The sequence below is a fragment of the Rattus rattus genome, chromosome 7 (genome assembly GCF_011064425.1).
Source record: "Rattus rattus isolate New Zealand chromosome 7, Rrattus_CSIRO_v1, whole genome shotgun sequence".
Classification (NCBI taxonomy): domain Eukaryota; kingdom Metazoa; phylum Chordata; class Mammalia; order Rodentia; family Muridae; genus Rattus; species Rattus rattus.
The window spans coordinates 94,533,181-94,555,509 of NC_046160.1; the positions used below are offsets into that span (position 1 = coordinate 94,533,181).

Here is a 22,329-nt window from a genome sequence, read left to right on the forward strand (position 1 = left end):
AGAACTGATCCTCAAGAGACTAATTCTTAATTTTCGGAAAGGATACCAAGGAACGATAAGCAACTTTGCCTGACTGTTTCAAAATTTGTGGCACATCTTATTAACCAAAATGTGGCACATGAGACCGAGGAGTGAGCCAGAGTTCTACTCAGGAAGAAGCGACATCGAAGAAGAAGGATGTGCAGGACCCGCTGCTCACCCGCACCTGGGGAGCGTATATGCCTCCTGCAAAGCTCAGGATGATGCAGGAGCAGATTACGGATAAAAACAGCTTAGCATACCAGAGGATGAGCTGGGAGGCTCTGAAGAAATCCATCAATGGTCTCATCAACAAGGTCAACATCTCAAATATAAGCATCATTATCTGTCCCGCGCTACGTCTCACCAGCAGGAATGACGCGGCACACACAGGATCCTACTACAGAAAAGCTTTAATGCGTCTTGAGAGGAGAGCATAAGCTTACAGTGCGGAGACGCCGAGTGAGGAATAACCGTCCCTTATATAGGAAACTATCCTCGCCTAGGACGTATCACTCTCTGACTGGTCACTGCCAATTATGCCAGATGACATACCATAACGTATGTGTCCCTTCGAGTAGGGAAGTTACCAGGCGCCCTTTTACTAGGTGCGTTTGGATGCAAAAGCCATTTTGTAATGGAGTATGTAAGGACAGCTCCTCACGATATGCAGCCAGCTCCTTTTTCCCACAGATTGGAGAACTGATCCTCAAGAGACTAATTCTTAATTTTGAAAGGATGGAACGATAAGCAACTTTGCCTGACTGTTTTAAATTTTGTAATCTTATTAACCAAAATGGACATGAGACCGAGGAGCCAGAGTTCTACTCAGGAAGAAGCGACATGAAGAAGAAGAAGGATGAGCAGGACCCGGACAGGGGAGCTCCTCATTCAAAGCTTGATGCCCGGATAAAAACACAGATTGAGAAGGCTCTGAAGAAATCCATCAATGGTCTCAGACAACAAGGTCAACATCTCTAATATAAGCATCATTATCCAAGAGCTCCTTCAAGAGAACATCGCAGGGGAGAGGACAGATCTGTCCAGATCTGTTCTGCAAGCACAGAGCAGGAACGATCAAAGTTCAACAGATTGGAGAACTGATCCTCAAGAGACTAATTTTAATTTTTCGAAAGGATACCAAGGAACGATAAGCAACTTTGCCTGACTGTTTCAAAATTTGTGGCACATCTTATTAACCAAAATGTGGCACATGAGACCGAGGAGGAGCCAGAGTTCTACCAGGAAGAAGCGACATCAAGAAGAAGAGGATGAGCAGGACCCGCTGCTCACCCGCACCTGGAGAGCGATATGCCTCCTGCAAAGCTCAGGATGATGCAGGAGCAGATTACGGATAAAAACAGCTTAGCATACCAGAGGATGAGCTGGGAGGCTCTGAAGAAATCCATCAATGGTCTCATCAACAAGGTCAACATCTCAAATATAAGCATCATTATCCCCGCGAGCTCCTTCAGCAGGAACGAACATCACAGGATCCCACTACAGAAAAGGAGAGGGAGAGGACAGAATCTGTCCAGGAATAACCGTCCCTGTTCTATCCTCGCTGGACGTGTCAGCGACTGGTCGCCAATTATGCCAGATGACATACCATATGTGTCCCTTCGAGTAGGGAAGTTACCAGGCGCCTGCGTATTGCTTTGTGGATGATAATCAATGGAGTATGTAGGACAACAGTTCCCAGCTCCTCATTCAAAGTTCCCACAGATTGGAGAACTGATCCTCAAGAGACTAATTCTTAATTTTCGGAAAGGATACCGAAGGAACGATAAGCAACTTTGCCTGACTGCTTCAAAATTTGTGGCACATCTTATTAACCAACATGTGGCACATGAGACTGAGGAGTGAGCCAGAGTTCTACTCAGGAAGAACCGACATCGAAGAAGAAGGATGAGCAGGACCGGCTGCTCACCCGCACCGGGGGAGCGTATATGCCTCCTGCAAAGCTCAGGATGATGCAGGAGCAGATTACGGATAAAAACAGCTTAGCATACCAGAGGATGAGCTGGGAGGCTCTGAAGAAATCCATCAATGGTCTCATCAACAAGGTCAACATCTCGAATATAAGCATCATTATCTGTCCCGCGCTACGTCTCGCCAGCAGGAACGACACGGCACACACAGGATCCTACTACAGAAAAGCTTTAATGCGTCTTGAGAGGGAGAGCATAAGCTTACAATGCAGAGACGCCGAGTGAGGAATAACCGTCCCTTATATAGGAAACTATCCTCGCCTAGGACGTGTCACTCTCTGACTGGTCGCTGCCAATTATGCCAGATGACATACCATAACGTATGTGTCCTTCGAGTAGGGAAGTTACCAGGCCCTGCGTGTGCCCTTTTACTAGGTGCGTTCTGCGGATGCCGGTGCCATTTTGTAATGGAGTATGTAAGGACAGCTCCTCACATATGTGAGGACAGCTCCTCGGACAGCTCCTCATTCAAAGTTCCCACAGATTGGAGAACTGATCCTCAAGAGACTAATTCTTAATTTTCGGAAAGGATACCGAAGGAACGATAAGCAACTTTGCTTGACTGCTTCAAAATTTGTGGCACATCTTATTAACCAAAATGTGGCACATGAGACCGAGGAGTGAGCCAGAGTTCTACTCAGGAAGAAGCGACATCGAAGAAGAAGAAGGATGAGCAGGACCCGCTGCTCACCCGCACCTGGGGAGCGTATATGCCTCCTGCAAAGCTCAGGATGATGCAGGAGCAGATTACGGATAAAAACAGCTTAGCATACCAGAGGATGAGCTGGGAGGCTCTGAAGAAATCCATCAATGGTCTCATCAACAAGGTCAACATCTCGAATATAAGCATCATTATCCAAGAGCTCCTTCAAGAGAACATCGTCAGAGGGAGAGGACAGATCTGTCCAGATCTGTTCTGCAAGCACAGAGCGCTTCTCCCATCTTCACTCATGTTTACGCAGCTTTGGTGGCGATAATCAACTCAAAGTTCCCACAGATTGGAGAACTGATCCTCAAGAGACTAATTCTTAATTTTCGGAAAGGATACCGAAGGAACGATAAGCAACTTTGCCTGACTGCTTCAAAATTTGTGGCACATCTTATTAACCAAAATGTGGCACATGAGACCGAGGAGTGAGCCAGAGTTCTACTCAGGAAGAAGCGACATCGAAGAAGGAGGATGAGCAGGACCCGCTGCTCACCCGCACCTGGAGAGCGTATATGCCTCCTGCAAAGCTCAGGATGATGCAGGAGCAGATTACGGATAAAAACAGCTTAGCATACCAGAGGATGAGCTGGGAGGCTCTGAAGAAATCCATCAATGGTCTCATCAACAAGGTCAACATCTCAAATATAAGCATCATTATCTGTCCCGCGCTACGTCTCGCCAGCAGGAACGACGCGGCACACACAGGATCCCACTACAGAAAAGCTTTAATGCGTCTTGAGAGGGAGAGCATAAGCTTACAATGCGGAGACGCCGAGTGAGGAATAACCGTCCCTTATATAGGAAACTATCCTCGCCTAGGACGTGTCACTCTCTGACTGGTCGCTGCCAATTATGCCAGATGACATACCATAACGTATGTGTCCCTTCTCGAGTAGGGAAGTTACCAGGCGCCTGCGTATTGCCCTTTTTACTAGGTGCGTTCTGCCGGATGCGGTGCCATTTTGTAATGGAGTATGGGACAGCTCCTCACGTATGTGAGGACAGCTCTCGGACAGCTCCTCATTCAAAGTTCCCACAGATTGGAGAACTGATCCTCAAGAGACTAATTCTTAATTTTCGGAAAGGATACCGAAGGAACGATAAGCAACTTTGCCTGACTGCTTCAAAATTTGTGGCACATCTTATTAACCAAAATGTGGCACATGAGACCGAGGAGTGAGCCAGAGTTCTACTCAGGAAGAAGCGACATCGAAGAAGAAGGATGTGCAGGACCCGCTGCTCACCCGCACCTGGGGAGCGTATATGCCTCCTGCAAAGCTCAGGATGATGCAGGAGCAGATTACGGATAAAAACAGCTTAGCATACCAGAGGATGAGCTGGGAGGCTCTGAAGAAATCCATCAATGGTCTCATCAACAAGGTCAACATCTCAAATATAAGCATCATTATCTGTCCCGCGCTACGTCTCGCCAGCAGGAATGACGCGGCACACACAGGATCCTACTACAGAAAAGCTTTAATGCGTCTTGAGAGGGAGAGCATAAGCTTACAGTGCGGAGACGCCGAGTGAGGAATAACCGTCCCTTATATAGGAAACTATCCTCGCCTAGGACGTGTCACTCTCTGACTGGTCGCTGCCAATTATGCCAGATGACATACCATAACGTATGTGTCCCTTCGAGTAGGGAAGTTACCAGGCGCCTGCGTATTGCCCTTTTTACTAGGTGCGTTCTGCCGGATGCCGGTGCCATTTTGTAATGGAGTATGTAAGGACAGCTCCTCACGTATGTGAGGACAGCTCCTCGGACAGCTCCTCATTCAAAGTTCCCACAGATTGGAGAACTGATCCTCAAGAGACTAATTCTTAATTTTCGGAAAGGATACCGAAGGAACGATAAGCAACTTTGCCTGACTGCTTCAAAATTTGTGGCACATCTTATTAACCAAAATGTGGCACATGAGACCGAGGAGTGAGCCAGAGTTCTACTCAGGAAGAAGCGACATCGAAGAAGAAGAAGGATGAGCAGGACCCGCTGCTCACCCGCACCTGGGGAGCGTATATGCCTCCTGCAAAGCTCAGGATGATGCAGGAGCAGATTACGGATAAAAACAGCTTAGCATACCAGAGGATGAGCTGGGAGGCTCTGAAGAAATCCATCAATGGTCTCATCAACAAGGTCAACATCTCGAATATAAGCATCATTATCCAAGAGCTCCTTCAAGAGAACATCGTCAGAGGGAGAGGACAGATCTGTCCAGATCTGTTCTGCAAGCACAGAGCGCTTCTCCCATCTTCACTCATGTTTACGCAGCTTTGGTGGCGATAATCAACTCAAAGTTCCCACAGATTGGAGAACTGATCCTCAAGAGACTAATTCTTAATTTTCGGAAAGGATACCGAAGGAACGATAAGCAACTTTGCCTGACTGCTTTTTCAAAATTTGTGGCACATCTTATTAACCAAAATGTGGCACATGAGACCGAGGAGTGAGCCAGAGTTCTACTCAGGAAGAAGCGACATCGAAGAAGGAGGATGAGCAGGACCCGCTGCTCACCCGCACCTGGAGAGCGTATATGCCTCCTGCAAAGCTCAGGATGATGCAGGAGCAGATTACGGATAAAAACAGCTTAGCATACCAGAGGATGAGCTGGGAGGCTCTGAAGAAATCCATCAATGGTCTCATCAACAAGGTCAACATCTCAAATATAAGCATCATTATCTGTCCCGCGCTACGTCTCGCCAGCAGGAACGACGCGGCACACACAGGATCCCACTACAGAAAAGCTTTAATGCGTCTTGAGAGGGAGAGCATAAGCTTACAATGCGGAGACGCCGAGTGAGGAATAACCGTCCCTTATATAGGAAACTATCCTCGCCTAGGACGTGTCACTCTCTGACTGGTCGCTGCCAATTATGCCAGATGACATACCATAACGTATGTGTCCCTTCGGTAGGGAAGTTACCAGGCGCCTCATGCGTATTGCCCTTTTACTAGGTGCGTTCTGCGGATGCGGTGCCATTTTGTAATGGAGTATGTAAGGACAGCTCCTCACATATGTGAGGACAGCTCCTCGGACAGCTCCTCACTCAAAGTTCCCACAGATTGGAGAACTGATCCTCAAGAGACTAATTCTTAATTTTCGGAAAGGATACCAAAGGAAGTATAAGCAACTTTGCCTGACTGGTTCAAAATTTGTGGCACATCTTATTAACCAACATGTGGCACATGAGACTGAGGAGTGAGCCAGAGTTCTACTCAGGAAGAACCGACATCGAAGAAGAAGGATGAGCAGGACCGGCTGCTCACCCGCACCGGGGGAGCGTATATGCCTCCTGCAAAGCTCAGGATGATGCAGGAGCAGATTACGGATAAAAACAGCTTAGCATACCAGAGGATGAGCTGGGAGGCTCTGAAGAAATCCATCAATGGTCTCATCAACAAGGTCAACATCTCAAATATAAGCATCATTATCTGTCCCGCGCTACGTCTCGCCAGCAGGAATGACGCGGCACACACAGGATCCTACTACAGAAAAGCTTTAATGCGTCTTGAGAGGGAGAGCATAAGCTTACAGTGCGGAGACGCCGAGTGAGGAATAACCGTCCCTTATATAGGAAACTATCCTCGCCTAGGACGTGTCACTCTCTGACTGGTCGCTGCCAATTATGCCAGATGACATACCATAACGTATGTGTCCCTTCAGTAGGGAAGTTACCAGGCGCCTGACATTGCCCTTTTTTACTAGGTGCGTTCTGCGGGATGCCGGTGCCATTTTGTAATGGAGTATGGACAGCTCCTCACGATGTGAGGACAGCTCCTCGACAGCTCCTCATTCAAAGTTCCCACAGATTGGAGAACTGATCCTCAAGAGACTAATTCTTAATTTTCGGAAAGGATACCGAAGGAACGATAAGCAACTTTGCCTGACTGCTTCAAAATTTGTGGCACATCTTATTAACCAAAATGTGGCACATGAGACCGAGGAGTGAGCCAGAGTTCTACTCAGGAAGAAGCGACATCGAAGAAGAAGAAGGATGAGCAGGACCCGCTGCTCACCGGCACCTGGGGAGGGTATATGCCTCCTGCAAAGCTCAGGGTGATGCAGGAGCAGATTACGGATAAAAACAGCTTAGCATACCAGAGGATGAGCTGGGAGGCTCTGAAGAAATCCATCAATGGTCTCATCAACAAGGTCAACATCTCGAATATAAGCATCATTATCCAAGAGCTCCTTCAAGAGAACATCGTCAGAGGGAGAGGACAGATCTGTCCAGATCTGTTCTGCAAGCACGAGATATTGGCGTGACTGGTCTACGTATGTGAACGCAGCTTCCGGGACAGCTAATCATTCAAAGTTCCCACAGATTGGAGAACTGATCCTCAAGAGACTAATTCTTAATTTTCGGAAAGGATACCGAAGGAACGATAAGCAACTTTGCCTGACTGCTTCAAAATTTGTGGCACATCTTATTAACCAAAATGTGGCACATAAGACCGAGGAGTGAGCCAGAGTTCTACTCAGGAAGAAGCGACATCGAAGAAGGAGGATGAGCAGGACCCGCTGATCACCCGCACCTGGGGAGCGTATATGCCTCCTGCAAAGCTCAGGATGATGCAGGAGCAGATTACGGATAAAAACAGCTTAGCATACCGGAGGATGAGCTGGGAGGCTCTGAAGAAATCCATCAATGGTCTCATCAACAAGGTCAACATCTCAAATATAAGCATCATTATCTGTCCCGCGCTACGTCTCGCCAGCAGGAACGACGCGGCACACACAGGATCCCACTACAGAAAAGCTTTAATGCGCCTTGAGAGGGAGAGCATAAACTACAATGCGGAGACGCCGAGTGAGGAATAACCGTCCCCTTATATAGGAAACTATCCTCGCCTAGGACGTGTCACTCTCTGACTGGTCGCTGCCAATTATGCCAGATGACATACCATAACGTATGTGTCCTTCGAGTAGGGAAGTTACCAGGCGCCTCGTATTGCCCTTTTTACTAGGTGCGTTCTGCCGATGCCGTGCCATTTTGTAATGGAGTATGTAAGGACAGCTCCTCACGTATGTGAGGACAGCTCCTCGACAGCTCCTCATTCAAAGTTCCCACAGATTGGAGAACTGATCCTCAAGAGACTAATTTTAATTTTCGGAAAGGATACCAAGGAACGATAAGCAACTTTGCCTGACTGTTTTAAAATTTGTGGCACATCTTATTAACCAAAATGTGGCACATGAGACCGAGGAGTGAGCCAGAGTTCTACTCAGGAAGAAGCGACATCAAGAAGGAGGATGAGCAGGACCCGCTGCTCACCCGCACCTGGGGAGCGTATATGCCTCCTGCAAAGCTCAGGATGATGCAGGAGCAGATTACGGATAAAAACAGCTTAGCATACCAGAGGATGAGCTGGGAGGCTCTGAAGAAATCCATCAATGGTCTCATCAACAAGGTCAACATCTCAAATAGAGTCCACACGTGCGCTCTCCCGCTCTGTCTCGCCAGCAGGAACGACACGGCACACACAGGATCCTACTACAGAAAAGCTTTTAATGCCTCTTGAGAGGGAGAGCATAAACTTACAATGCAGAGACGCCCGAGGAGGAATAACCGTCCCCTTATATAGGAAACTATCCTCGCCTAGGACGTGTCACTCTCTGACTGGTCGCTGCCAATTATGCCAGATGACATACCATAACATATGTGTCCCTTCGAGTAGGGAAGTTACCAGGCGCCTGCGTATTGCCCTTTTTACTAGGTGCGTTCTGCGGGATGCCGGTGCCATTTTGTAATGGAGTATGTAAGGACAGCTCCTCACGTATGTGAGGACAGCTCCTCGGACAGCTCCTCACTCAAAGTTCCCACAGATTGGAGAACTGATCCTCAAGAGACTAATTCTTAATTTTCAGAAAGGATACCGAAGGAACGATAAGCAACTTTGCCTGACTGCTTCAAAATTTGTGGCACATCTTATTAACCAAAATGTGGCACATGAAACCGAGGAGTGAGCCAGAGTTCTACTCAGGAAGAAGCGACATCGAAGAAGGAGGATGTGCAGGACCCGCTGTTCCCCTGCACCTGGGGAGCGTATATGCCTCCTGCAAAGCTCAGGATGATGCAGGAGCAGATTACGGATAAAAACAGCTTAGCATACCAGAGGATGAGCTGGGAGGCTCTGAAGAAATCCATCAATGGTCTCAACAAGGTCAACATCTCAAATATAAGCATCAATATCTGTCCCGCGCTACGTCTCGCCAGCAGGAACGACACGGCACACACAGGATCCTACTACAGAAAAGCTTTAATGCGTCTTGAGAGGAGAGCATAAGCACAATGGGAGACGCCGAAAGTGAGGAATAACCGTCCCTTATATAGGAAACTATCCTCGCCTAGGACGTGTCACTCTCTGACTGGTCGCTGCCAATTATGCCAGATGACATACCATAACGTATGTGTCCCTTCGAGTAGGGAAGTTACCAGGCGCCTGCGTATTGCCCTTTTTACTAGGTGTGTTCTTCCGGATGCCGGTGCCATTTTGTAATGGAGTATGTAATGACAGCTCCTCACGTATGTGAGGACAGCTCCTCGGACAGCTCCTCATTCAAAGTTCCCACAGATTGGAGAACTGATCCTCAAGAGACTAATTCTTAATTTTCGGAAAGGATACCGAAGGAACGATAAGCAACTTTGCCTGACTGCTTCAAAATTTGTGGCACATCTTATTAACCAAAATGTGGCACATGAGACCGAGGAGTGTGCCAGAGTTCTACTCAGGAAGAAGCGACCTCGAAGAAGAAGGAGGATGAGCAGGACCCGCTGCTCACCTGCACCTGGGGAGCGTATATCCCTTCTTCTGAGTTGATTATACCTGTGAGTTAAGATTCAAATAACAAAGTCATAGCTCTGAGTTTGTGAGAGTACTTTCAAGTTAAAATTTAGGATATGGAGACAACAGTCCAGATTGTCTTATATAGATAGATGGTTTTCAAAAACGTCATAAATCCACAAAATTTGAGATTTAAAGTTATTTATCTTTTGTTGAGACATATCTGCTCCTAACAGTTCCCCTTTGGTGGATTTAATGAAGAATGTGAACATCTCTACCTCCAGGTGAGTCAATACTTTGTGGCTAGGCAGCAACCACACAAAACTGCCTGTTTCATCTACAGACTAATACTGTCCAGAAAAGGACAAATTATACAGAATAGTTGACTGATAAACCCTGCCAAGACAAGGTGATCAGCCCTTCAAAATCTGCATTTCTAGAGTCTGTCAGTTGATTTTGGGCCAGAAGGCTGAAGACTTGCCCTCACATGTTGCTAACAGGGGACTGTGCTAGCGGAGATTTGTCTCTACAACCTCTCAGTTCTGGAAGCCATGTTAGGCTTCCTATGTGTATAGATATTTGGTCATTCCCAGATTTCTTACGGGGTTGAAGACATTATAGTCTCATAGCCTATCATGCTGTTTAACTCTAAATATACATATTTTATTAGATAGTTATCAGGTAGTATACAAGCTAGCCAAGATATAATACAGATTTTAAGGCTTTCTTAAGCTGGAATAGATAAATAAATATTCTGTTTAACTGATATAGTGTTGGACTGGGTGTTAGATATATTTTATGCTCTTAATTACAAAATGATAGTAGTTGTGCTCAGCTTATATTTGAGAGAAAAGTTTTTTTTTAATTAGACAAAAAGGGTGAAATGTAGGATGATGTCACAAAGGAGGCAGGTACAGGATAGAAAGAGGCCTGTCATTGGAGGAGAAGGAAGGATGGGCAGGAGAGAAGTTTGAAGGAAGAGGAGGAGACTAAGACAGAGGAGAAGAAGGGGAGACGGAGAGAGGGGAGAAGCCATGGCAGGTGATGTTAAGATTCTGCTCTGTGTATTTACAGGTTGTTGTTAATGTTCTCAAGGGATGGATGGTACCGGGCTTTGCATGTTTGAGTGGGCAATTATATCTTACCAATTGGATCTAAGATTATTGTGTTGTGTGTTCTTTTTTTTTTTTAATGATTCAATGAACATTTATTTGTTCCTTTTATTCACAAAACATAAGATTTACCCCTTTGTTGAGTCCCTTTTCTTTATTTTCTTTCTTTACACAAAGAACCTTGAGATATATCAATTATAAAACATGTCAAAAAAAATCTTTAAAATTTACAAACAGGTACTTTATACAGAGTTCTCTATGAAATCCATCAATGTAAAAAGGACATTGGACTGAATGTAAGGCGAGTCCAGTTGTCATTAGAGTTATTTGTGTTTTGTTGGAGACTTTTCTCTCCTCCGGTCCTGACTTCTCTTTGATTCTCTAGAATGTTCAGCGTATCTGCTAGGTTTTTCCCAGCGTCTCTCAGCACCGTTCTGATACCTGTCGTCATCATCTCCTTTATGACCAGAATGCTTCCTACTCCTCTCTCTTGACTTGGAGCGATCTTTTCTTCTAACATTATCACTGTCCTGATTTCGGGTTCTTTGCTTCTCATTTTCAGAAAAAGAATCTCTTCTCTCTCGCCGCTTCTTCTTTGGCTCGCCATGCCTGTCTTCTGGCTCTCTGTGCGAGCCTTGTTCTCGGCCATTGCCAACTCTGCTGTAACTATTCTCATGACTTCTGTCCTCCACGTGCTTTGCTGGGGGATCTCGCCAGTCTGCATCTCGTGAGTTCTGAGCTCTGTGTCTTTCAGACCTTGCTCTCTCAGTCCTCCCTTCCTGATGCCTTTGGCCCTCTCTGCCTCCTTCTTGCCGCCTGTCACGTGCCTGGTGGCTCCTGGCTAACCTATCTACTTCTTCACCTCTGGCCTTTCCTTGTCTTTTCTTTCTTGTACCTTTAGCTGAGGCAGAGCTCTGACTGCTGGAGGAGGAGGAGTTGCTCGCTTCACTGGAGGACTCTGAGCTGCTCTCGCTGCTGTCAGAATCTGAGTCAGAGGAATCAGACCCCGAGGAAGACTCTGAAGATGAAGATGTCAGGACCGGTTTCTTCTGCTCAGCGTCTGGTTTCTGGGCTACGATGACCTTGGGCGTATTTTTTCAGATGTTCTCGAAGTTCATCCGTCAATCCTCCGAGACCTATGGAAGTGAAGAAGTTGATGGCAAACCGGGTGTTGCGTGGGTTGTCTCGGGGTAACAGTCCTTCAAAGAACGGTTGAAGAGTTTCATCCTTTAACCTCGCATTCAGTTTAGGAAGACCCATGTATTCACACAGCTCCTGGAAGAAGATCTTGACAAAAATCCTACTGGATGATGTCGTCATCTCTTCACTCAGCTTTATACACTCGAGAACACTCCACGGAAGTGAGTCTGTGTATAAAAGGTGAGCGAACATCTTAGCAACATTTCTCAATTTGTTTGTCTCTAGGCGGTGGATGGTGTCGTACTGTTCCTTGAATATACTTTCAAATGATTCCATGTACTCTTTTTTCAGCATACAAAACCGCCCAGCTAACAGGCCAAAAAATCTTTCATAGGTTCTTTGTTGGGCACAGCAATCAAGTATCATGTTGCAGAGTTCTTTTGTTTGGCTCTCAGCAAACTCCATTTTCAGCAACTTGTGTGCACATTCTTCAAAATCTAAACTTGACTGAATAGCAAGATATATTGTACGGCGAAACGAGACTAGGTTGATTTCTGTTTTATCATGAATAGTTACTTTTTGTCCTCCTTCCTCCTCTTCTCCTTCCTCCTCGTCTTCCTCCTCCTCCTCCTCATCTTCACTACTTCCTGCTTCCTGGTCTGTGTTTGAGTCACTGTCTCCTTCATCAAGGATTTCTTTTTTAATAACCTTGTACTTCTCTTCATTCTCCATAAAATTAGGATCCATCTTGAAAACATTAAGAACATCTTCTGGATTGTAGTCATCCTCCAAGGGGAGCATGTGTGTAAACTGATCATCCTCTTCCACTAAGTCAAGTCCTTCCAGAATAACAGGGTGGTCCTTGAATCCATCCTTCCGTACAGCAAACATCACTTCAATCATGTACTGGACTCTTTTGTCAATCTCGGACTCATGCAGAATGTTTCGCAGGCGTTCAAAGATTGCATTGATTCCCCTTGGTGACACCTGGGTTAATTTGAGACCACACTCCTTGAGGAAGCCGATAGCTACTTCAACACTGTCATCTGTTGGTCTCTCTAGCAGCAAAGTGAGCATCTCCAGGCACAGAACCTCATGTGCCACATCTTGGTTTATAAGATGTGCCACAAATTTTGAAGAGGTCAGGCAAAGTTGCTTATCGTTCCTTCGGTATCCTTTCCGAAAATTAATAATTAGTCTCTTGAGGATCAGTTCTCCAATCTGTGGGAACTTTGAGTTGATTATCGCCACCAAAGCTGCGTAAACATGAGTGAAGCTGGGAGAAGCGCTCTGTGCTTGCAGAACAGATCTGGACAGCAGTCCTCTCCCTCTGACGATGTTCTCTTGAAGGAGCTCTTGGATAATGATGCTCATATTTGTGCTGTTGACCTTGTTAATGAGACCATTGATGGATTTCTTCAGAGCCTCCCAGCTCATCCTCTGGTATGCTAAGCTGTTTTTATCCATAATCTGCTCCTGCATCATCCTGAGCTTTGCAGGAGGAATATACGCTCCCGCGGTGCGGGTGAGCAGCGGGTCCTGCTCTTCCTTCTTCTTCTTCTTCGATGTCGAACTCTGGCTCACTCCTCGGTCTGGGCTCCTCCCTTCCGGAGACGGGGATTTCCGGGACCGTTTCCGAGTGTCTGCGTCTCTTTCTCTCTCTCTGCGTTTCTCTCGGTCCCTGCTTCGTGATTCCATGCTGTCATCGTAAGAGTATCCTCTTCTGGATCGCTCATAGTCTGACCGGCTGTAATCAGAATAGTCTCTATCCCGGGGGCACCGGTCTTGTTCTGTATATCTGTCTTCTGGGGAGGAGCTCCTCCGGTGGTATGAATTGTGGCTCTCCCTTCTGTCGTGACCAGAGGATTTCATGTGTGCCACACTACTTTTCATTTTCTGCTGTCGGCTGACACGATAAACCAGATTCTTCAGGTTTTTTCAAGTGACACGTACTCAATGGTCTGAGTTCCTTGTCAGTTTTCTGTCTCCACACGTCACCTAAAGCTCCACCGCGCCGCCGTCACACCGGAAGTGATGTTGTGTGTTCTTTTATGTGAGGGTTTGAGTGTAGGAAAGTGTGTGGCTGGGCCGTGTTTCTAGCAGATATCTTGGGGCACCACAGTGAGGACCTAGCGGGGTAAAAGCAAATAATCTTTTCTATTTTATATATTTTTACAGCAACAGACTCTAGCTCTAAATTTCTTAATTTTGGATGCACATGGCCGCTCTGCTGCGGATCGCCATGCTGCTACTACACCTATGACTAATACAGAAGTAAAGTGAAAAGATGTCTTAACTGGTGAATTGTGTGACCCAGATCCCATGCTTTCGAGATCTAGGGGAGGGAATGGTAATCCAGGTTGATTCACTCACGCTGTGGGCTATTGCCAGATCCTGGCCAGTACCTATGCCAGTTCATAGCAATTCTACTGTTTTGCCAACTTTTTTCTCCACCTCCTGTTTGCGTGATGTTCCCTGTATAGTGCAAAATGGAGAATTGCCCCAACGGTATACTGCCACTAATCTTTCCTTGTTGCGTACATTATGTTTTACTCTTAAAAATTCCTCCTAGCCTTCTATATGGCTGCGAAGGACCACATTGGCTAATTGGTTAGATCCTATGAGCAGTAGTGCTATGGGCACTGGGGCCATCCTGGCTGCTTTGAGACAAGTTACCCAAGGAGCCTCTTCAGGCAGCAGAGACACATCAGTCGATAATTCCGCTGATCTGAACATCACAACTTTAATTATGATGCATAATTGTAGTTTTCCATCATGGCCGGGGCAAGGCAATCACACACTAGATAACTCTACCTATCGTAGAGTCTTACCCACTTGGCATCTGGCTTTCTATTAGCTAATCAATGGATAGATTTAATCCAAGAACAAATTGAAGCATTATATCATATGACACAGCTGTCCTGTGTTTCCTCCCTTAGAGGTTTATGCATTACTCCTTTGCAAGCTAATTTTTCTCAGTATTCTCAACAGGGCAAAGAAATCTCGAATTACCTGAAAGGAAACTGGTCCATGAAAGCAGAGCAACTATCGAGACAATTGCTGATGCAAATTGCTGTCCTTAACAACACTAGATTGGAACCCATCACGTTTGGAGATTTCACCTCATGGATTACTAATGCTTTTTCCTTTTTTAAGGAATGGGCTGGCATGTTTGCCTGGGGGGCCATTGTCCTCTTGGGATGTGGAGTATGTCTATGGCTCTTCTGCCGTTTACAACGAGAACATGCTAGACACAAAGCGATTGTTTAACAGGCTATGGTCGCCATTGAAAATGGTGCGTCTCCCAACATATGGCTGCCCTCTTTAAAAAATTAAGAGTTCGCCCTAGATCATTTTTGTCATGATCATGTGAAGTCATTGTGTCCAGAGACGGGCAACTTTCCTCGGGCTTGGACCAACCTAAGACACGGGGCCTGGTGGCAATAGGGTAACCCAATGGCGGGCAAGGCCAAGTCTCCTAGAGGTACGACCTAAGACAGGAGCAATGGCAATATTGATGTGACACCCTGATCTAGACAAGTCATAGACAGAGGTGGCTACACCCCGTTTAAACATACAGGCTGGTCAAATGCTCCTCTGCCCAGTTTCTCCCCCAATAAACACACACGTATAGCCCAGAACGGTGTGTTACAGCATAAGTTCATTTCTCGCCATTGGGGTGCAGTCCTAATTGAAAGACTGGCTCGCCATGGCCGAGCTGGGCACTCTGTGAGGCATGATCATGCTCCACCAATCCCTAGGGGACAAATATACAGCCATAGTCTGTTTTGTATATAAGGCGAGTGCCTTTGTTGCTCGGGGTCCCCCGTATCAACAATGAGGTGTTCCTGAAATAAAGGCTGTTGAGAAGAATCCGACACTGTTGCATCTTCCTTGCTGGCCGAGGTGGGCTTGACACTTAACAAGACAAATAATACAATGTCCTACGTTTTGGGTGATTGGGGCTAGTTCTTTAAATGAATCAATCCTGCTCCTCAAATTGGGAATCTGAGTGTCCAAATGCTAAAGATCCTCAACCCTAAAAGGTTTTTGATTGATCAACAAAGAGCCAACAGGCAATGACTAGGCAGGTAGACTGAGGCAGGCCTGTATGTGTCTGCTCTTCTTCTCTGCCATGGTGATCTCCCCCCCTTCTTCTGTCCTAGTTCCTAGCCCCTGCATATCTCAAAGTTCTGCAATTATGGAGATGCCTGCACAAATTAAAAGTGAAAATGCTCTCACATATTGTCTTAGTGAGGTTTTTCTAGAGTCACAGAACTTATCGGTAGTCTCTACATACTAAGAGAATTGGTTAATGACTTACAGTCTGTAGTCTAACTCCCCAACAATGATCAGCAGCAGCAGCTGTGAATCTAGGATCTAGCACTGGCTTCCTCCCAGGAGGCAGGCAGGCAACAAAGGACAGACTCTTTCCTTCCGAAAATGTCCTTATGTAAGTCTCCAGCAGAAGGTATGTCCCAGATTAAAGGTGTGTACCACCACACCTGGCTCTGGGGCTTGCTTTGTCCCAGGTGACCTTGAACTCAGATCTCTTTGCCTTAAGCTCCTGGGATTCATAGTCACTTTCCCTCAAGATCTTCATACCAAAATCCAGGCCAGAAACCTGTATCTCCCAGCCTCAAGATCAGGATCTAAGGTGTTGGTGGTCTGATGGCTTAGCTGGTGAGACAGCAGCGGTGATTTAATCTCCGTGATGCACACAGAAGTGGCAGCAGGTGTAAAGGCAGTGCTCAACATCAGGACCCTCAGTAGCAATCTCGGGTCATGTGCGCCCAAGAGGCTTGCACTGCAATTCTAGGGCAATGTGACTTTGTCCTGGGAGTGCACAGTTCCATCCATCTTTACAAAGGTTCCCTGCCACAAGCCCAGGGTAGCCCAGGATGGTCCCAACTGCAGACAACAGACATGTGGTGAGGAAGGCCTATCCTCTGCTCCAGAGTTCGGTGGCAGTGGGGCAGGGGTGCCAGGCCACATGGGCTCGGGAATATCAAAATCCTCACGAGGTGCATCTGAGTCGTGGCACCAATGTGAGAGTTCCTGGTTCAATCCTGTGATTCAGAACTAATGTTAGCTTTTCAAATCTTGGCCCATGTCTGGACAGAACACACCCAACCACTATGATTTCCTTGAGACAATGAACCAAGTACCCTGTATAAGAAAATCATGTACAGGACTCCTGGGAGTTGTATCAATGCAGGTTTAGGGTAGAATCATGACGGTGACCAAAGAGCTCTTACAGATGGATCTGTACACACTGCTGGGTGTCGAAGAGAAGGTGGCAAACACAGAGGTGAAGAAGGCCTATAGACAAAAAGCACTCTCCTGCCACCCAGACAAAAATCCAGATAACCCCAGAGCAGCTGAACTCTTCCACCTGCAGTCCCAGGCCTTGGAGGTTCTGACTGATGCTGCAGCCAGGGCTGCTTATGACAAGGAAAGGAAAGCCAGGAAGCGGGCCACAGAAAGGACCCAGAGACTTGAGGAGAACAGGAAGAAACTGAAGCTCGACCAGGAGGCCAGGGAGTGGCAGGCCCAGGCCCAGGGTACTGAGGAGGAGGAGGAGAGCAGGAGCACCACCACACTAGAACAGGAGATTGCTCGATTTCAAGAAGAGGGTTCCCATCAGTTGGAAGAGCAACAAAGGCTGATCCAGGAGCAGACCCGCCAGGACCGAGAACAGAGGCTGAGAGGAAGAACAGAAAATAGAGAAGGCAAAGGAACCCCCAAACTAAAGCTTAAGTGGACATGCAAGAAGGAGGATGAGTCCCAAGGGGGCTTACTCCTGAGATGTCCTCCTGAGGCTTTTACACAAGTATAAGGAGGTTCTTAATTGGTACTTTCCAGAAAGAAGGCAGGCAACGCATAGTGGGGTATGCAACTGTCAGAGCTGCGGAGCTGGCCATCAGAAGTGAAGTCAGAACCAGCCCTTGTGATTAACAAGTGGAATAACTGTTACTAAAGACCAGCTGCTTGGTAATGGGCTAGGGTGGCTGTTGGTGATGTCTGCAGGTTTTCCGTACTCAGAGAAAATGTTTATAAGGTTCTGTTGGTAGCCTTGTTTTTCCTTCTCTGTAGATACATAAGCATAGCCACATCCCCTTAATATTTTTGCAGGTTTCCATACTAAAGTCGTTTCATTTTCACCAACATTAAGAACACTGAGGGTCAGAACCTGCAGACATCACCAACAGCCACCCTAGCCAGAAGCTTGGTGCCACCTTGAATCAGCTTCTGCAAATGGCCAGATGATCCTCAGAGTTTGGTGATGTCCTCACCACTGGTCTGACCAGCTGTGGCCCAGTGCTTTTTCTCTGTAGGCATATCAAGAACTGTGAGCAGCTTTACTAGGGAAAAGCTTGATTGCTATATCCTCAATGAAGGCTTTACTGTCAAGGTATTCTACACCAAGAAGAAGGAGGAAGAAAGAAGAAGAAGAAGAAGAAGGAAGAGGAAGAGAAGAGGAAGAAAGAGGAAGAGGAAGGAAGGAGGAAGAGGAAGGAAGAAGAGAAAGAGGAAGAGGAGGAAGAGGAAGGGGGAGGAGGAAGGGGAGGGGAGGGAAGAGGAGGAAGAGGAAGGAGGAAGGGAAGAGGAGGAGGAGGAGGAGGAGGAAGGGAAGAGGGAGGAAGAGGAAGGGGAGGGAGGAAGGGAGGGGAGGAAGGAGAAGGGAGGAAGGGGGAGGAGAAGAGGGAAAGGAGGAGGGGGAGGAGAAGAGGAAAGAGGGGAGGAAGGAGAAGAGGGAGGAAGGAGAAGAGGGAGGAAGGAGAAGAGGGAGGAAGGAGAAGAGGGAGGAAGGAGAAGAGGGAGGAAGGAGAAGAGGGAGGAAGGAGAAGAGGGAGGAAGGAGAAGAGGGAGGAAGGAGAAGAGGGAGGAAGGAGAAGAAGGAGAGGGAAGGAAGGAGAAGAAGGAAGGAGAGGGAAGGAAGGAGAAGAAGGAAGGAGAGGGAAGGAAGGAGAAGAAGGAAGGAGAGGGAAGGAAGGAGAGGGAAGGAAGGAGAGGGAAGGAAGGAGAAGGAGGGAAGAGGGAAGGAGGAAGGAGAGAAGGAGGAAGGAGAAGGAGGAAGGAGAAGGAGGAAGGAGAAGGAGGAAGGAGAAGGAGGAAGGAGAAGGAGGAAGGAGAAGGAGGAAGGAGAAGGAGGAAGGAGAAGGAGGAAGGAGAAGGAGGAAGGAGAAGGAGGAAGGAAAAGGAGGAAGGAAAAGGAGGAAGGAGAAGGAGGAAGGAGAAGGAGGAAGGAAAGGAGGAAGGAAAAGGAGGAAGGAGAAGGAGGAGGAGAAGGAAGGAAGGAGGAAGGAAAGGAGGAAGGAGAAGGAAGGAGAAGGAGGAAGGAAAGGACCAAAGGAGAAGAAGAAGAAAAAGAAGGGAGAAGGAAAAGGAGGAAGGAAAAAAGGAGGAGAAGGAAGAAAAGGAAAGAGGAAGGAAAAGAAAGGAAAAGGAGGAAGGAAAAGAAGGAAAAGGAGGAAGGAAAGAAGGAAAAGGAGGAAGGAGGAAGGAAAAGGAGGAAGGAAAAGGAGGAAGGAAAAGGGGGAAGGAAAAGGAGGAAGGAAAAGGAGGAAGGAAAAGGAGGAAGGAAAAGGAGGAAGGAAAAGGAGGAAGGAAAAGGAGGAAGGAAAAGGAGGAAGGAAAAGGAGGAAGGAAAAGGAGGAAGGAAAAGGAGGAAGGAAAAGGAGGAAGGAAAAGGAGGAAGGAAAAGGAGGAAGGAAAAGGAGGAAGGAAAAGGAGGAAGGAAAAGGAGGAAGGAAAAGGAAGAAGGAAAAGGAAGAAGAAAGAAGAAAGAAGAAAAAAATTGTTTCTTCCCCTGACAATAAAGATGCTTTCTGTATTGCAGATCTCAAAGACATTCTAAAGCCCAGCAGCGTGTAGAGATCCATCTGTAAGAACTCTTTGGTCAGAATTCTAGCCTGAACTTGAATTGATACTACAACTCCCAGGAGTCCCATACTTGGTTTACTTATACAGGGTGCCTGGTTCATCGGCTCAAGGAAATGATGAAATGGACAAATTACTAATAGGAAACAGGTTTAGAATCCTCAAATTTTCTTGAGAGACATGTTTATGGGAAAGGTTTAAAGAACAAAACTTCCATCCCTTAACAAGACAAATAATACAATGTCCTAAGTTTTGGGGGATTGATGCTAATGCTTTAAATGAATCCTGCCTCCAAAAATGGGAATCTGAGTGTCCAAATGCTAAAGATCTTCATCCCCAGATGGTTTTTGATTGATCAACAAAGAGCCAACAACCAATGACTAGGCAAGTAGACTGAGGCAGGCCTGTATGTGTCTGCTCTTCTTCCCTGCCATGGTGATCTCGCCCCCTTCCTCTATCCTAGTTCCTAGCCCCTGCAGATCTCAATGTTCTGCAATTACGGAGATGCCTGCACAAATTAAAAGTGAAGATGCTCTCACATATTGACTTAATGAGGTTTCTCTAGAGTCACAGAACTTATTGGTAGTCTCTATACAGTAAGAGAATTGTTTGATGACTTACAGTCTGTAGTCCAACTCACCAACAACGATCAGCAGCAGCAGCTGTGAATGGAAGTCCAAGGATCTAGCAATGGCTTCCTCCCAGGAGGCAGGCAGGCAACAAGAGACAGACTCTTTGCTCCTTCCAGTGTCCTTATGTAGGTCTCCAGCAGGAGGTGTGTCCCAGATTAAAGGTGTGTACCGGATTAAAGGTCCGTCCCAGATTAAAGGTGTGTACCACCTCCCATGGCTCTGGGACTTGCTTTGTCCCAGTTGACCTTTGATTCAGAGATCTCTTTGCCTTAAGTTCCTGGGATTCATAGCCACTTTGCCTGCAGATCTCCATACCAAGATCCAGGCCAGAAACTTGTATCTCCCAGCCTCAAGATCAGGATCAAAGGTGAGCCTTCCAGTTCTGGATTTTAGTTCATTCCAGATATAATCAAGTTAACAATCAGGAATAGCCACTACAAGATCTTATCCAATAAGGTGCAACAATTCCTAGCATATAAGAATATAAAACCTGTTACAATATACCATATAATCCCATGGGACAAGTTATTCTAGAAAGAGTCAATTGTACCATCAAAAGAGATGCCCATTAAATAAAAAAAGAAAGTAAAAACGGACAAACAAACAAACACATAAAAAAAAAAAAACCCAAGGACAGAATAAATAATGCATTGTTAACTCTCAGGGTTTTTTTTCCAAGATTCTTTATTTTCAAAATTATCTCTGTTGTGGTTTGCCCTGGAGTTATCTTTATTTTGATGCTGATTCCACTTCTTCAAGGACAGTCAAGAACTCAGGATTCAGGTGACTTCACCAGAACCTTATCTCCATTGAATTTGTAAAATACAGGTGAGAGTCAGGGACAGGATAGAAGGAGGCCTGTCATTGGGTGAGATGGAAGGAGAGGTGGGAGAAAAGTTTGAAGGAAGAGGTGGAGACTGGGATGGAAAGGAGAGAGAGGAGCAAGGAGAGAGAGGGAGAGAAGCCATGGCAGGTGACTTCAAGATTCTGCTCTGTGTGTTTACAGGTTGTTATTAATGTTCTTATGGGATGGATGGTACTGGGCTTTGTATGTTTCGATGGACAATGATAACATACCAATTGGGTCAAAGGTTATTGTGTTGTGTGGTCTTTCAGGTGTAGATTTAAGTGTAATAGAATGTGGGGCGGCTGGTCTGGGCCACCACAGAGTTGGGATGTGTTTCTCCCAGGATATCTAGCAGATTTCTTGGGGCACCACGGTGCCAGATCAAGCAGGATAAAAGACAACCTTATACTTTTTTTTATTTTTTATATTTTTACAACAACAGGTCACAACATAAGCTTTTGGTGCATTCTGCCAATGTACAAGCTACAAATGCTTGCTCAGCAGCTGGGGGGCACTCAATCGTATCATGTCTGAAAAGTAAATAAAAGTCCATATAAAACACTGTGTTCCTATGGAAACTTTAAACATTTAAGTGTGACCCCATCTCCTAGCTTTCCATGCTGCATTGGTGCCAACTCTACTCTTACAAAGATGTTGGGCCCTACCTTGGTGTTTCCCTCCCCCCTCGCTGAGCCTTTTAGCCTGCCATAGCAAGAAATTGTTTACACCCTTGGGAGCTGCTCTGGGAGCTGCTCTTAGCCCCTGATTTGGGGCTGGGATTCTCCATGGCACCCTTCCTCCCCACTGAGCCTTCCTGCTTGTTGTTGTTAAGAAGTTGTTTATGCCCCTGATTGGGCCGGAACTTTCACCACATAGACTTTTCCTGTTTTCCTGGTTGGGGGTTTTCACCTGCCTTGTTGTTTTCCAAGGCTTTTGCCTTGGGTATATAAGGAGATCTCAGTAAAGCCTTGGAGGCACTCGCTGAAAACGGATGACCTGTGTACTTGATTTATTTCAATCCCGCAGACCTACGCCCGATATTCACACACTGTCGGTGCAGGCGCCAACACAAAGAGGAAGAGGAAAGGGAGTAACAGGGCAAGAGCTTTTAGCCATGTCAGATGCTGCTTTAGAATGTCTTTGAGGTCTGTAATACAGAAAGCATCTTTATTGTCAGGGGAAGAAACTTCTTCTTCTTCTCCTCCTCCT

General features: G+C 46.4%; 1 protein-coding gene and 1 pseudogene across 1 annotated transcript; one reads left to right on the top strand and one right to left on the bottom strand.

Moving 5' to 3' along the window:
• Window positions 1-10,885: 10,885 nt before the first annotated feature.
• On the bottom strand, window positions 10,886-13,764 carry LOC116905215 (pre-mRNA-splicing factor CWC22 homolog). The gene is given in 2 exon segments (XM_032908031.1): window positions 10,886-11,714; window positions 11,716-13,764. Coding segments are annotated over 2 exon segments (2,709 nt in total). The 5' UTR covers window positions 13,651-13,764; the 3' UTR covers window positions 10,886-10,940.
• A 3,226-nt stretch (window positions 13,765-16,990) lies between these two features.
• On the top strand, window positions 16,991-17,715 carry LOC116906146 (annotated as a pseudogene).
• Window positions 17,716-22,329: the final 4,614 nt, after the last annotated feature.